This window comes from Taudactylus pleione, unplaced genomic scaffold (genome assembly GCF_031769625.1).
Source record: "Taudactylus pleione unplaced genomic scaffold, aTauple2 ptg000086l, whole genome shotgun sequence".
NCBI classification, from domain to species: Eukaryota; Metazoa; Chordata; class Amphibia; order Anura; family Myobatrachidae; genus Taudactylus; species Taudactylus pleione.
In genome coordinates, this window is record NW_028284488.1 from 25,231,707 (window position 1) to 25,248,829 (window position 17,123).

Genomic DNA, 17,123 nt, shown 5'->3' on the forward strand with positions numbered 1-17,123 from the left:
GTCAGAAGCTTTCTCCATGTTATTTCTCTCAAAGGTTTCCAACATCTACAAAGTGCTTTGTACACAACTTGTCAAACACATCACAGTTTTAGTTTCCAATGTACCTATGTAAGATTTACAAAGCTTCCATTCCTATCAGTACATTTTATTACCTATAACAGGTATTTTTACATATAACTTGGCCCCAAAAACTTAATTTATCATGAAGAAAACCAAATAAATATATTGGGTAACCAGCCCATATTACTTTACCTTATTGTACCTTATCTGGAGCAAGAGGGTGTAAATCTGTAGCTTGCCCTATTAAGCATGCACACTATACAGATCCATGAATGCTCCTCAAAGGAGAAGAAGGGCAGTTAGCACCAGTGAGCTCCTGTTTTACGTAAGGTCAGCAAAGAGAGAAGGCTCTATTTAGTGTAACCGATTGTCCTATTTCTATTAGTACAGTACGTACAGCCAATTCTGCTATTAGTATATCTACTGTAAATATCAGACACCAGAATCTACCATTTTGTTATTGTGTAAAGCTCATATTGCTGATCTTCCAAACTCATTGTACAGACAGATTTGCATTCTGTATGACTTTCCATCCCGCTTGTGCCTTTTGGGTTTGTATAACTGGTCACAGACATACAATGTACATTCTCTGCTTTTCTCTGTGCTTCTCCTGCATTGCAATTAGATGTTTTACTTCAAGGGGGAATCTATAATAGATGAGGAGATTTTCATAGCTAGATATTTTTCACATCCTTTCTGCCCATAAAAATAACATATTTGCTTCACTACATTTAATACTCTCTATACGACATACTTTGATGGTTTTTTGTTATGTGAGGTAAAAAATACAAAATAAATACTGTGCCAAAAAATGTAAAGTAGAGAAATAACATATTTGCCAGCTAATATCACTAATGCACAGATATAGCCAACAACCTGCATATTCATTGAAACAAACCCTTAGCTGTATAATCACTGGAGAGTGATTTCAATTAAATGAAATCTAGCTTTAGGAATTTGACCTGGAAACTGAGTCTCTCTGATAGACCACACATACAGTAGATGAAATGAATAGGACTTTAGCCCATGTAGGATAAAGTAGTACTTGGGATAAATGTAGCAAGCATGCCCAGTGTTATATCTATACTATTATAACTGATAAATAAAGATGACGTAAACCTAATATAATAGTGTTTAATAAAATCTGCAATCTACTACAATTCAGAATATAATTAAAAACAATCATTTTTATGTTTAGATTTGTACAACTGCTAAAAGTCTGAAATGGGAAAACAATGGCTCACTTGCCGGTTTTGTTGTATCGAAATATTTATGACAGTATCAGTTTCCAGTCATCTCAGAGTGGATTCTCCTGTACGCAACTCAGCGGCTTTGCTGGTGTGATTTACTGTTTGTTTAATAAACAGCTAAGACCGTCTTTTACTATACATCAGAGTCTTTGCCTTGATGGCCATAAAAGATAATTTTTCTTCGTTGTTACAAAACTTAGCTTGAAGTTAGCAAATCGTATAATGAAAAATGGCCTAGGGCTTTTATATATAAAAAAAAATCTTGTTTATTAACAATGGCTTCTGAATGCTATTGCAATATTCTTCTGCCAGCTACATATTGCACATTAATGTGTATATATGTAACTTATACTTGAGCTAAGAAAACACATTGTTCATGGTATTTAACTTTGGGAAAGTCTAAATGGAGCATTACAATGAAAATCTAATATTCACTAGTATCATGTATAAGCCTGTTTATACAGTCCCTTGTACTGTTCTTTATCAATTTGTTCTTTTGCATGACTTAACTTTTTGTTTGCTTACTGACCTAATGAATAAATTAAGAAAATAATTGTAGATTACACAGTGTAATTAAGTGAAAATGCATATAACAGTTTGGGCACAATTATAGGTGAAATAGTTGTTGTGCATTCATTAGTTGCATTGTTGGTCTCTTTCTGCTTCCATAGCTGATGGCTGTCAAATGTTAGACTTGGAAACTAGTGGACATAACTGGTCCAAAAGATCAACATGTCTACAATAGCATGTTGCTATGGGAAAGAAAGAAGAGTAACTGCAGCATTGCATGTCAAGATAATGGCATGCCAACCAATATTACCAATTAGAATATAAGGGCATATTAGGCCAAATCTCAGGTCTATCTAGACCAGGGGTGGGGAACTTTTTTTTGTCCGAGGGCCATTTTGATATAAATAACATTATTTTCAGGCCCAGTGCAAGCCACGCCCCATTCGTGTGATGTCACACGGGGCGGGCCTACAATCACCTGTGATTACTGCAATGCCCGGAGCATCCCAAGGATGCTCCGGGGAGCAGTGAGGGCAGCGGTGTAACCATCAGAAGCGGCACTGCTGCATAGATTCTGGCTGCCTATCAGGACACCAAGCTAGCCAGACAAGGCTAGCTGAAAAAAGCTCAGAGGGCCAAACCGAATGATTCAGTGGGCCTTATTCGGCCCCTGGGCCTGAGGTTCCCCATCCCTGATCTAGACCATACCCATTTTCAATTATTTCATACACATCTTTAAACACTGAAGAATCTTGAGGTTGGAGATAGGCATTACTTGTGTGGAGCTGCAAGACAAACAAAGTTGTAACTTACGGGGAAATCTGCTGACTGGCTATAAGTGCTGCTAAGATCCTAAGTTATACAAGTGCCTACTGTAGGTGTTATACTAAATTCTACATCCACATACTAAATACTATACTTCTGATTGCATCTCAAAAGGAAGCCAACTTTCATTTATAAAACTAACATCAGCCTGGCATGTACAGGAAGTGTTCTTGTGCCCACCTTGCCTCATTCTCATTTTCAGCCATTTTATTTATTTATCTTTGTCAGTTGAGCTTTCTATACCACTTTACAATTTAGGTTTCACAATCACAATCAAGATTTTAGGCAAACAAATCATCTATCGGTGTATAAAAACATTGGAAAAGTGGCTTACATTTCAAAAATGTTATGCTTGGATTGTTAACCAGACATTGGCACAAATAGGTCAGGAAACAGATGTTTTTGTTACAGTTCTGATACATATAGGACTGTCACAACAAATTATAGTAACTTTATAGCTTAGACTGGAAACTGGCACTAGTAACCAATACAGACTATAAATAAAGATATGGATCCATCATCAACTGTTAAAATGTGGAGAAATATTTTATTATCTGTGGTTTGTTAACATACAGTATGTATGCAACAGGTATTATTGTGGTTTTTCACAGAACACAATACTTGTGTGATCAGGGACAGTTTTAAGAGAGGATGGTGCCCATGTGGAAATTAATCCCACAAAAATGTACAACTGACCATGGACAGGCATGTTCATACTTGTAAGCACACAATTAAACAGGAAGAATTGCTCCATCTTATGTATAATGAGGTTTGACTAGAACAGGTAGTTCTTATTTCAGAAAGAATTTAGTATAACTTTAAATAGAATGATTTCCATTGCTAATGACAGAAAACAGGCTTATCTGCATAACTGCTCAATTATGAACGGTTTACTATTGCAGACAGAAATATGATAGTGTGACAGGCAATGAGCCTGAGCCGCATTCACTTAGGAATGGAGTGTAATCTACACCCATTGTTGTTTGCATTTTTCCTGTGTCTTTAGTGCTGCATGCAGATTTGAATGCCAAGATGCCCTACTGTTTTTGCACAGAATGATGGGCAGATCTTGATTAAGTGGGCCGTTAATTTTGGATAGTGAATAGTCTTTGCATTGCAATGCTGTTTACTATAAAAATGTCTATATCAATATACTTGTATCCAACACAAATGCTGGTTTTATCTCTCCCATGTGATATCTACATGATGGGAAATGACTGTCCACGCTGTTGCAATTCAAAAAGCACTTAGATTGTGGCGCTACATGTTCCAGGCTAACTTGCTCCTGGGTTTTTGCAGCACAAGAAGGGTCTCCAACTTCTGTAAAGCCTCCACTTGCAGCCAGGATTCAGTCTCTCATGTACACACTCGGACCCGGAAACAAGTAACAGAGGGGGAGATGTAACAGTCAAAATTGGTATGAAATACCGGTGGCTCAATAGGCGCCAGTTCAAATACCGACAGCGGCATCCCAATAACTGTAGATCTTGACAGGGGTGGTAAGTATACCATTCCTACCCCTCTCCCCCCCTAACCCTCCCTTAGTGGTGTCTAACCCTAACCTCCCCACCAGTGCCTAACCATAACCTCCTCCCCAGTGATGCCTAACCCTAACCCCCCCTTTCCGCACCTCAAACCTAACCCTCCCAGGAGTTGCCCAACCCTAACCCACCCTTGGTGGTGCCTAACTCTAAGCCCTTCTCCCCGTAGCCTATCCCTCCCCAGGGGGTGTGTACACCTAAGTCACCCCATGGGTGCCAAAACCTAAACCCCCCCATAGCTATCACCTAACCTGTCCCCGCTTACCTTATCGGTCAGTGTACGTAGTGGAGTGGACATGTGGAGAAGTTGCCAATAACCAATCAGCTCTGAGGTAGCTTTTATCAAGTACATTCTATAAACTGATAGGTAGATGCTGATTGGTTGCTATGGGCAACTTCTTCACTTGTCCACTTCTCCACTCTTTACATTGCTTGATACATCTCCCCCACCGTATCTAACTGACAGCTCCTCTGCTCTTTCAGCATGTTCACAGCAGGCTTTTAAGTAGCTTAAATTCTTCTCACCCACACAGCTCAGGTGGGGACCTTTTTACAGTGGCTGGGGCATCCTTGGAGAATGCACACTCCTTACAGGCTCCGCATCCAGCAGACCCTTCTCAAACAGCAGCTGCTCTACATTCAGCTGTTTCCACAGTCTTTCGGCAGTATAACACACCCTGCCTACTAGGATTCACATGCTTTTTCTTTAGCATCTTCTCCTTTCTGCGCAGGTGCTGGACTGGTCATCATCGGCATTATGGGAGATGAAGTCCCGATGGATCACTATGGCAACTGTCAATCACTGCTGTGACACCTCACCGCATGCGGGGTATCACATGTGACTCTCCCAATATGCCAGGCTTATACATGACACATTAATAGAAACAGCATTAGACAGCAGATTAGAATAAATAGTCAGAATTAAAAAGGTCTAGTATTATTTTCATATCAAGCACCATTATATTAGTTTTTAACATTGCTTTTTTGTGTAAGAGCTTATATATTGCTTATATAATGAAATAAAAAACATGGAATGATCTTTGTTTGTATCTATTGATACCATGGCACCATAAACTTCTTAAACAAATCCCTAAATGCATAGGCTTACTAGATCTACTCCAATTCAACTTCAACTTACTGAGCGGTATTCAATTGTTTTGCCCCTTTACGCGCCCGACAGGAGCTATTTAATTGTTGCTCATGTCGGGCGCGATCAGCTGTCAGCACACCATTTCAGATCGCAGCCCCAGGGGGATGCGAGCAGAAATGGGCGAAAAGTGGCCTGTTTTGGCACCAAAACAGCACTTTTCATGATTGCGTCTAGCACTTTGGTTAGGGGTAGCCATTTTATGCGGCTAAACCCGACCACTTTAGGCGCAATCAGCGTGAAAAACATCAACAATTGAATAGTGCCCTGAAATCTCCCGTCACTTTAGATGGGAGATCGGGTGCGCTATAACAGTTGAATACCGCCCTATGAACAATAAATCTCCAGCTCGGTTATATTCACTCTAAAGGTGCCCATCCACTAGACAATTAAGTTGAGCGATTGATTGATAATGATATCGTTATCGTTCAGTTGTTTAGAAATCGTTTGCAAAAATGTCTAAAACGACCTGTGATGCGCGCTCCTGCTGGTCGTTTAGACATCTATCATCGGGCAAACATGCTGGTCAACCTGCCGATAACGTCAGGTTCAGCATGTTTGCAGATGATTGATGTGCCTACACTGAAGGACTGCTCGTTCAGTGTAGGCACATCACAGACTGACAAACGACTGCACGATCACAATGTCGTAATCGTGCAGTCGATTTGAGTTCTGCTAGTGGATGGGCACCTTAACCCTTTGTGTTTACGAGATAGTAAAAATTTTAAGCGAAAAATCTGCACAAAACTGCTAACCTCCACTGTATTAATGCGTTGTATATAACAAACATGAATCTGTGATTACGTCATTAGTCAGACAGATGTATATCATAAAATGGACCATGCATGCATGTCCCTAGGGAAAACACATCATCCTTCTTTCCTTAAACATAGACCGTAAAATAGAACTTAATTTTCTACAGAGCAAACTCCATACTTTTTGGTTATTAATTAAATAAATATAAAATGCACATTGATAATGAAAGTTTAAAAATGCATGAATTTTCTAACATATACGACGTCAATGATTTCAGATTCACTGGCCGGCACCTAAAGAAAGAGTGGAATTTTGCAAACTCGCTGGGAAAGATGCAGATGTGAGTGTATTTCTAGTCATTATTGCTTCTGTAAATGTCCAGTACTATATGATTTATCGTTTAAGAAAAAAATTACCTTAGTCATTTAAAATGTATCAGCACATAGTCATCATGCAGTGCAGCAACACATAACAAACAGTGTTCTGTGTAGTTATCTGGTTGCCTGTACTCAGTGGAATTTGTCCAAGTAAAACCTACTGGAAAGTGGACAACCATAAATAAAGGTATTTAGCTTACAATGCACTGAGGTGTAACCTATTCACATTCATTTAATTAATTTGAGAGGTCATAAAAAAAAAATCAATATTTACAGCAGATAACATATTTTCATTCTATCGGTGTTATATACACACATAGCTATTTTGGCAAATACTAGAAGGTAAATATAAGTAATTATATTTTCACAAACTGAACCTTCGCTATCTTTTGCATCAGTTTGTACTTGTATCCAGATAACGTATTCTTGTAAAGCACAATATACTGATGCAGCTAAAATATAATATTAACATTACTAATTTGTTACATGATTTGCAATTATTTGTTTTAGTTTTTGTAGTTTTTTTTTCACCTTTTGTGAAAGTATTTTGCCATAGTATAGCATGCAATATAATGAAACTATGTACTACTAAAACTTAGAGTGATATCAGATGTCAAGCTCATTCAATAATTTCATTCATTTTAATCAAAAAGTCTTTTCACATGTGATGTCCTCATTGAACTATAGTAACTACACACACAAATTAATAATATAAATATGAGGTCAAGGGGTTGTATTGGGGTTATCCTTTCATTACTATTGGTTAATTTTTGTCCAAGAACAGATTTCACATGTGAATGACTATGGGGGAAATGTAATAACCTGTGACTTGCAGGCAGGGCCGTAGGGGTGTAAGAGCGGTTCCAGTGCACAGAGCTCAGGGCTCTGTGGGTTGGCACCAGCAGTGCCCCTCAGTCCCTACATCTGGTTAGCAGGATGCTTGGAATGACTCCCTGAAGCCAGTGTCATGCTGTATGGTTGACGCTCCAGACATGCAACTGGCAGCCTGTAGAGCACCCCGAAGTATCCCGAGGATTCTCCGATGGTGCTGCTGTCTATACCAATGCTGGCGGCCCCGCCACCTCAACATGACGTCATGTGGTTGGGGGGCATGGCCAGCACAGGGCTCCGTGAAGCCCTGCTACAGTTCTGCTTGCGGACATCAGTGAGATTCTGGTGAGCCTTCCCGATGTTTTAAAGTGGCAATCAGGGGCTGGCTGGCAACTTTTAGCCTGGGGGAAAATGCATGCAGGCGGCCCTGGCAGAGGGGTAGCGTGTAGCCAGGGTGCCCAAAGAACATGTGTGCTACGGCACCCCCCCCCCTCAAGTGTTCCAGGGAGGAGGCGGGTCCATATGGGATTAATGTAAAGTTAAAATAAAGATTAGGAACAGCCCCGTTGTGGTGCCCATATGCAGTGCCCCCCTGTGCCCCAGGAGAGGATCCCCTTATGCAGGCCTCCAGTAGTGCCCCCAGTAGTGATCCCCCTATACAGTGCCCCTTATATAGTGCCCCCATTAGTGGTACCCCCTATGCAGTGCTCCTTATATAGTTTCCCCAGTAGCAGTCCACACCCCATGCAGTGCCCCCAATAGTGGTAACCCTTATGCAGTGCCCCTTAAATAGTGGCCCCAGTTGTAGTCTCCCCCCTATGCAGTACCCCCAGTATTGCCCCTTTTATAGAGCCCCCAGCAGTGGTCCCTCGATGCAGTGCCCCAAGTGGTAGTCCCCTCCCCCCTATGTAGTGCCCCTAGTAGTAGTCCCCTCCCCCCATGCAGTGCCCCTAGTAGTTGTCCCCTCCCCTTGTAGTGCCACTAGTAGTAGTAGTCCCCCCTTGTAATAGTAGTCCCCCCCTTGTAGTGCCCCCAGTAGTAGTCCCCACAGTTGTAGTCCCCCCCTTGAAGTGCTCCCAGTTGTAATCCCCAGTAGTGCCCCCCCTGTTGTGCCCCCAGTAGTGATCTCCCCCTTGTAGTACCCCCAGTAGTGGTCTCCCTCTTGTAGTGCCCCCAGTAGTAGTCCCTCCCTCTTGTAGTGCCCCCAGTCCAGTAGTGGTTCCCCCTTTGTAGTGCCACCAGTAGTCCCCCCCTTGTATTGCCCCCAGTAGTAGTAGTCCCCCCCTTGTATTGCCCCCATTAGTAGTAGTCCCCCCCTTGCAGTGCCTCCAGTAGTGGTTCCCCCCTTGTGGTGCCCCCAGTAGTGGTCTCCCCCTTGTAGTGCCAGCCTCCCCCCCAGTAGACACACGTAGGAAAAAAAACAAAACACTTACCTGAATCCCAGCTCCTGCCGTCGCCATCCGCTCCTCCGTCTGTCCTTCCCGGGCCTTATGGGAGAGACGTCATATGATGTCATGACGCCTCTCCCATTGCCCACTCCGGGAGCCGAAAGATGAAGCAGCTCTGTGTCACAGTGACACAGACTGCCCGCGGCCCGCATGACGCTGCGGCCAGGGGGGCACATGGCACCCCGACCCAGCCCGCCACTGGTGGCAATCATATAAAAAGCAAAACCAACCTTGTTTTAAAACATCATTCAGATACCCTGGAATCTCACCAATGCCTTCAACTCACACGCTATTACTGTTTTTGTGTGTCTGTGTGTGTTTGTCTGTGTCTGTGTGTCAGTGTTTTTTTTATAACAAACATAGGAGACAATGTTTCTAATAAATGCAGAGGTGATGACTTCAGTAATTACAGATACTGCATTTTTAACTAACTCTTGTTTATACAATTAGAATGTGTGTCTCTGTGTGTGTGTGTGTTAAATTATGATTTTTAATAACTGTTAAATAAAATTATGGATGATAGCTTTATATGAGTATAGTGCAAAAAAATGTATTCATATTTTGCACTGTGAAAATTATATAAAAGGTACACTTTTAGTTGCCACTTCAATCAGTACGATGTTAAAGTGCCCACTCTCACTTTCTCATTATAAGCTGTGTAAGGTTCTTGCCTGACAGAATTATATCATGTAGGGGAGGCATATTACTCAGTTTAGATAACTTCGGAGAAGGACACATCCATAAATTTTATTATGAACAAAATATGTTCTCTACACAAAGATTCACATAAATACCAAGCGCTAAATTAGCAAGAGGATTGGGAAATAGTGCAGCAATATAAGAAGAGGTTATTTGCCAACCCCACTTAAAGAACAATAAATACTAGGTTATACTGTGCTTAATCTTTCATGCTGGGATACAAGTATAAACGAAAGGCAAAAAAAGGTTGATATAATATAATATTTAATGTGTAACCCTTAAATCACAAGATAAATGTATATATATAAAAAACATAAACAGACACATCCATTAAATGTATATTCAGAGGGGACATATAATGATAAGACACTTCATACATAATATGCACAACATGTAATATTTAAGCATATATTAATATTCAAGCAGAAGAAAATAGTTGATCAGACTCATAGAAAATATTAAAATGTAGCAATTAATAACAGTTTGAAAATGTAGAATGTTGCTGTTTAAATATCAAATTCCTGATTGTGGTTTGTTATGTCCATATAACTGATACTTAGTGATCAGTGTATAGATGGTGATTTCCTGGGGATACTTCCTCACAAATATGTGAAGTTTGGCAGCTTTGAACACCAGTTCTCCTTTAGATATATAAATGGAGAAGGAGTAAGAAGTAATTAGCCCGTCAGGTTGGGTGTCAGGATGACCGTTCAAATGACTCGGCTTATCTAATGTGTGACAGTTCAGCCATTTAGCGGCCCAAAGCAGTATCCAGTGTCACCCAAAAACGTCTGCTGTTATATAGTCTCATATTATTGCCTGCGGATATACAAGGGCTTGACAATGCCCTGCTGCTAGCCCACCATACCCCAACGCTGTACCTGTATGTGGCTTTCCCAGCGCTGGATAGCGACAATGTGTGCCAGGACTCAGTGATCACAGGCAGCGTCCGTCTCCGTGTTGTCCTTGCGGCATGAGGGATGAAGCGAGCATTAGTTAGCAAACAGCTTCCGTAATTGGCTCATGTCTTGGGGTTAAACTTGGCTGTGTGGAGTTCATAGTGGGAGGTGAGCGCTTGATAATAGTCACAGATGAACAAGCAAAGGGCAGCTGGACTTAAACTGTTATTCATTGCTACATTTTAATATTTTCTATGAGTCTGATCAACTGTTTTCTTCTTTTTGAATATTCATATTTTTATGCTTAAATACTACATGTTGTGCATATTATGTAAGAAGTGTCTTACCATTAAATGTCCACTCTGAATATACGTTTAATACAAAGATTCACATACCTGAATAGCTGTGAAATGTACAACAGATGTTTCAACACTGTTGGATATTTGTTGATAAAATACCTATATGATTCACAACTTATAGTTACGTGTCTATATGATGTCTTGAGAAATAACTGGTTATCAGAAATATTCAACTATGGGAAAAGCAGTATGAGCACAATTCAAAGGCTTATTGTACAGTAGTACAGTATGTGCTCTCCTGACTGTATACTAATATGTAGGTTGTTTGATAAACTTATCTCCCTTTATTTTAGGCTGAATGTGCAAATTTCATTAAAGTCCTTCATCACTACAATAAGACCCATGTGTATACATGTGGAACTGGAGCTTTCCACCCTCTCTGTGGTTATATTGAAGTTGGAAGCCCCAAAGAGGTAAGGTCATACTCCTGTTAATATGCCATAACATTGAGTTTCATCATCTATCACCTTGCTCCATGAAATGTTGCGGCAAAAAATAATGATCTGACAAATGATGAATCATAAAGCTGAATGTTTGCACAAAAAAAACAGCAAATTTGTTCACACCTTTCAGATGTGTAAATCTCACCCTTTAGTAAAAATAAGACTTCTTAAAGCTTTCTGGGGAAAAAAAAAAACAATAACGAAGATTAATAAGGTGATGACAATTTAAACCATGCGCTCATAAGCGCTAAATGTGAACTTTTCACTGGTGCTTGCTTATTTCTTTTTAATTTTGAACAGTGTCCAAGCAAAGTTGCTTTTATATATATATATGTATATTATATATATATAGTATAAAGAATTATATAATAAAGTAACGTGCTTACAATTTTGCTGCATAAATTGAATGCAAGACAAACTTTTAATTATTTTGTCTAAATGTGGTCTAAAGAGAACATATTTCCAGTAGTTAAAATAATAAAATTGATTAATATATTACTCCACCATGTTAAATTGTGTCTATAATAGAGGCCATCACTCATGTAGAATCGTTCTCTTACTGTAATACTTGTTCTTTCCTTGCAGGAAATAGTATTTAAGCTTGACCTGCAAAACCTGGATTCGGGAAGGTTGAAGTGTCCCTTTGATCCTCACCCGCCTTTTGCTTCCATAATGACAGGTAAGACATAGAGAGCCCAGAAACATTGAAACAGTTATTCTGCTCAGAAACCTAAAGACAATAATTCTAGTCACATGCATGTAGTTTCAAATAATGACAAGAGAAAGAATGTGCCTCTTATAGAAAGAGATGATGGATGGCAGTGTCGTGGGTAAAGCCTATCTTCTCTTTAAAAAAAAAAGGTGAAATTATTGCATATTATGTCACTTCATAAGTAAATAGCATGCAGGTGTTTACTGTACACATTCCTGTTTCATAATTTACTGGGTGTGTTTCTAGCATGAATGGAAATATACAAATAAATGGTAACAAAAAGTATTAAAACTATATTGCAGGGGGTTTTAATTTAAAATTTCTTTCTACTATTTGTAAGTTAACTTATATGTTTAAGTTATTGATTTCAGGAAACTATAGTGAAGCAGAAAAAGTTCATATAAATAGTTTGCTTATGTAGCGGACTTTGGGGTCTATGTACTAAGCCTTGGTGAGAGATAAAGTGGACGGGAGATAAAGTTCCAACTAACCAGCTCCTAACTGTCACTTTATAGGATGTGTTTGAAAAGAGACAGTTAGGAGCTGATTGGTTAGTACTTTATCTCCGTCCACTTTCTCTCTCTCTAAGGCTTAGTGCATAGACTCCTTTGTCTTCATTTATTTAAAGGCCCCAAACTAGAATCATTGACCTGACCCATGTATAGCAAATATCTGGCGTATTTCCTTCAGTATTGACTCTTTAATAAACTGATAGCTGAATTCAAAATGGACGGCTGTGTGGTTCTTCCACCCAGCACTGCCATTTATAAATTAACCAGCATTCAGATACAGACAATACATTTTCTTTGACCGCAAGAGTGGTATAACTGTAAACAGTGGACATGAATGTAAATGCTTGTTCCTCTATCTTCATATAGACATCAAACAGTAAGGGCTGGTAGAAGAAATAATAGGTTGTAGCAAATAGGAGACATCTTCGCTCTAGGAAATAAATATTTTATAGCATATATATGCTACATATGAAGTATAACATGGCGTATCCCCTGTAGGTATTGTGCTCCACAAATGTTGTGGTAAAATACCTTCACCGGACACTAATGGCCCCATTTCTCAATAATCACATAGTAAATGCAATATTAGCACCCATGGTCACATTGCACTATATACGACAGTAGTGCCTGAATGTATTACATAACACCCACAGGCAAAGGGGCTCCAAAAGAAGTCTGTCCCTGTGATATGCTTGGAGTGAAACAACTGCATTAGTGGTCTCTTCACTCCTCTATCGGGACTCCTGCGCATGCGTGGTCTACAGATATTTACAATTGTTTATATAGACACTCGCTGATTTGTATGATAGGTAAAGGAATTTCATCTTTTGAATTTAACATAATCTATAGCCAAAAACATAATAGCAGCTTTTTGTCTTGATCTGGCTTTCCCCAAATTGGTCTTCAGTAGGCATGGGGTGAAGGAGACCAGAATGGCGGCCATCAGATCGGTGAACTGGAATTGGTGGGCCCTCCCTCAAATAATACCATGGGGTCATGCCTTACTATCTTCCATCTATGCGTGTGAGATTTTGCACCATCAAGATCAATTAATAAGCAATTTGGTTTGATTATATTGAGCAAAATCTGAATAGTAGGTACATTTATTACAGTATGTTCAAGGGCCATCTTACAACTGATAAATAAATTGTAAGTACAAGCAAAGAAATTATATTTAATATGAATTAAAAAGAACAAGGAAAAACCAAATATTTTATATATTCCTAAGACTCGACCTCTTTTGCCAAAATAAGTATGTAGGAGAAGCCAAGACTTTAACCTGCTTTTAATAGGGATGTTCTTCACGTCATCAGTATGGAAGTTTTCAATAAATATTTCACTTTATGGGTAGGTTTCCATAGATTTGGAGTACCGGATACAGCAACATTTTAAAAAGGCCTCTGTATGCAATTGAGTTCCAACAAAAATTCAACTATAAACTGAGGATTTGTGTTATCTTAAAAATACAGTTATCCTAATTAAATACAATTTACCATATGCTTATTCAGTCATTTTTGTGTGGCTTTTGCAGAATTGCACAATAATATACGTGCAGCAAAGCAAAAACCTTGATAAAAAATTGTAAATATATTTTAGAGTTATAACATATAAAGAACAAAATGTAAATGTAGAACAGTGTGCCATTTGTAGCTTTGATTAGTACTCTATTCATAAAATGTAGAAAGCCGTCTATTTAGCGTTGTGACAGTCGCTATCCTCAATAAAAAGTGTTCACCAAAACACAAAACTTACAAATACAATATAGAATGGGGTGCCGAGAAAATAGTGCACACTTGTGTTAAATATACAGTATGTCAATGTCCCATGTGGTTGAAATGTAGTGAAGGCTTATTATTTTTAGCAGTATTTTAATTCTTATTTTTCGTCCAGATAGAGTACTGTAACTCAGAAAAAGGGAAAGAAGAAATTCCATAGAGTAATAATGTCAGATATAAATTTGAACATACCCAGTTTATTCACTCCTTAAAATATAAGGAAAAATCCAGTGAACCTCAACCTAGAGATAGTTAAAAATAACACAGGACCAATAAAATGGAAAAACGCACCACCTTAAAGTAAAAGATGATGTACATATGAGGCATGCCTTCTATTATTTGGACTCTTACAAAATATATACTTGCTTTCTTGTGTATAAAGGATGCTTTTCCTGTCTATCAGGAACCAATAATATCATTTTCACAATATGAATATATAATTAAGGGAGGGGGGATCTAGCATAAAAGTCTCAAAAGCATGTAAAACAATTTTAATATAGCACTAACATAAAAAAATAAAAACATGCCATATCATTATCCAGTAGTGGACATCAAATAAAAAAGCAGATACAGTAAATTGACTACATCATCTTTTATTTTAAGGTGGCGTGTTTTTATATCCTATAGGTCCTGTGTGCAGGGGCGCCGAGAGGGGGGGGGGAGCGGGTACAGATTACCCGGGCCCAGGCTTCCTGAGGGGCCCGGCGGGCCTGCCTGTGTGTTTTTTTTAGCTATCCCTAGGTTGTGGTTTTTTAAGGAGTGAATACACTGGATGTTTTCAATTTTATATTTGACATTGTTAACCGCTTTGCCTTTTTTTTTTTAGTTATTTGGATTAATTAAAACACTGCTAAAGATAAGAAGCTTTCACTATATTACAAATGCATGGAACTTTGGCATATGTTCTACACAAGTGTGCATTGTTTTCTCAATACCCCATTCTATATTGTATTTGCTTAGTGCTCTGTTTGAAACATAAATCTAAAACTACTTCCTCATGTCTCAGTAAAGGCCCGTATGCACTGGACGATGTGTGTACGGGGTGATGTCGTCAGCGGCAGGGCTGGCGGGGGAGCCAGCATCGTTAAGTGCATCCACACTTTCCGATGCTGGCAACGACGATCGTCGGTGGTGGGAGTGAGGCCATGCTGCATTCGGCAGCATGGCATTGCTAACAATATCCCCAGATTGAGATGCACGTACAGCTGCCTTGAAATATCGTTAGCGACCTGCGGAAGTGCTCATGGTTCATTGGTTAGTACATACACACTGGACGATATGAATGATATATCGTTCAACGATATTGTTATCTTTTATATCATTCATGGATATCTTACAGTGTGTACGGGCCTTTAGTATAGTTCTCCAAAACACTACTCAAGCAGTGGTGTATCCATAATGGGTGTGGGGCATTTTTCTGGTGTTCTGTGCATGCGCAGTAGACTTCGGGCACACTCTAGTGCCCGGAGTCTACTAAAGCTCCGGAGGCTGGCCAGCCATGTCAGTTGGCTGCCAGCCACCTAGGAGAGAGGAAGGGGCCCTGCACGGGGAGTGCACATGGGTCCCCTCTCTTAAGATGCCCCTGTACTCAAGATTTATTTGGATGGTGCATAACATACTTCTAACATAAAATTCAAGTATTAAAGACCTGGTACACTAAGGCATAATTCAGATCAGAGAGCTAAAGAACAATATAAAATTAATGGCTCGTAAGGGTCATCTTAATCTTTTTCATTTCTAAAACTAGCTGAACCATAGAAGAGCTTAAATACCAGATCAAAATCTAACATAAAAATAGCAGAAGAGTAGTCATGTTGCATTTGTTCCAAACAGCAAATAAAGGCAAAAGTATTTTTATTTTCCTAATGAGAACACTGGTGGATAACATCAATGATAAGTTGGAGAATAAAATAATCTAAATAAGAGTAGGAGAGGTATAGATACATGGTGCACCTAGCCTAGCATATTGAAAATGTTTTTGAGGTCGTTGCTATGTAAATTTATGGGCATTGTTTTATAGCAATAGATATTTGTGATATTTTACTAACTTTGCAACATACAGCATACTTTTATAAACAAAAGTCAATGCTTAAATGGTACAATAAAAAATAATATAGTATAGTTTAGTATGCTGTTTATTTCAGATCATAGGACTGTGACAAAGTAAACAGAATGCATGGTACAGGAAAACAGTAAATACTAAGGGGTAAATTTACTAAGATTCAAGTCTGATCAAGGTTTTTTTTTCTATTGTTTCGTAAGTTTAGCTGAAAGTGAGTTGGTCGATGGGGAAGCAGATCAATATTTCTCCCCCGAGTAGCAAGTTTAGATAAGATTACTCACCCGAGATTGCAGTGTCTCCCCTGTGCAAAACTGTCCAGAGCAAGCAGTCTGCACATATCAGTGAGATATGTGAAGGCTGGTTGTGTGTTGCACCTATAGAAAACCGGTTAAATGTTTTTAAAAAAATGACATAGGGTTCCCCCCCAAAGACATAACCAGCCTCGGACTGCTCAGCCAGTCCTGGTTCCTAAAATTACAGGGAACAAAACATGTAGGGTTCGTAATTTAGGAACCAGCACCTGGCTGCAGGGCGAGTGCTGGTTTTAAATTTAGAGGGAAAAATATGCTTAGAGGTCCCCCTATATTTAAAACCAGCACCAGACCCAATCCGACCGGGGTGTAATGCCACAGCCAGGAGACCCTATCACTGGGTCTCCAGGGCCAAAGCATTAACACCCCAAGCTGGTCAGCCCAAGCCAGGCATCTCAGGGGAAGTGGGGACTCCCCAAGAAGGGGTCCCCCCTTTCCCGAAACACCAGGCTTAGGCTAAAACCCAGGTCTCTTCCCCACACCCATACCCCCACTGTAAAATATATAGTTGAAAAAACACAGTAGACACACACCGCCTAAAGTACAACTTTATTACATTCACCTAGCTCACTCACACATACTTACCTACTGCCATCTGATCTGTCC

General features: G+C 39.5%; 1 protein-coding gene across 2 annotated transcripts in view; it reads left to right on the top strand.

Annotated features, from left to right (window-relative positions):
* The window catches only part of SEMA3D (semaphorin 3D), a 212,171-nt gene that overhangs the window by 101,855 nt on the left and 93,193 nt on the right, over positions 1–17,123 (top strand). For both annotated transcript variants that reach the window (XM_088468794.1, XM_088468795.1), the window contains 3 exons: positions 6,367–6,429; positions 10,996–11,115; positions 11,731–11,824. In XM_088468794.1, the coding sequence (XP_088324920.1) occupies positions 6,367–6,429; positions 10,996–11,115; positions 11,731–11,824 (277 nt within the window). The remainder of the gene's footprint in view (positions 1–6,366; positions 6,430–10,995; positions 11,116–11,730; positions 11,825–17,123) is intronic.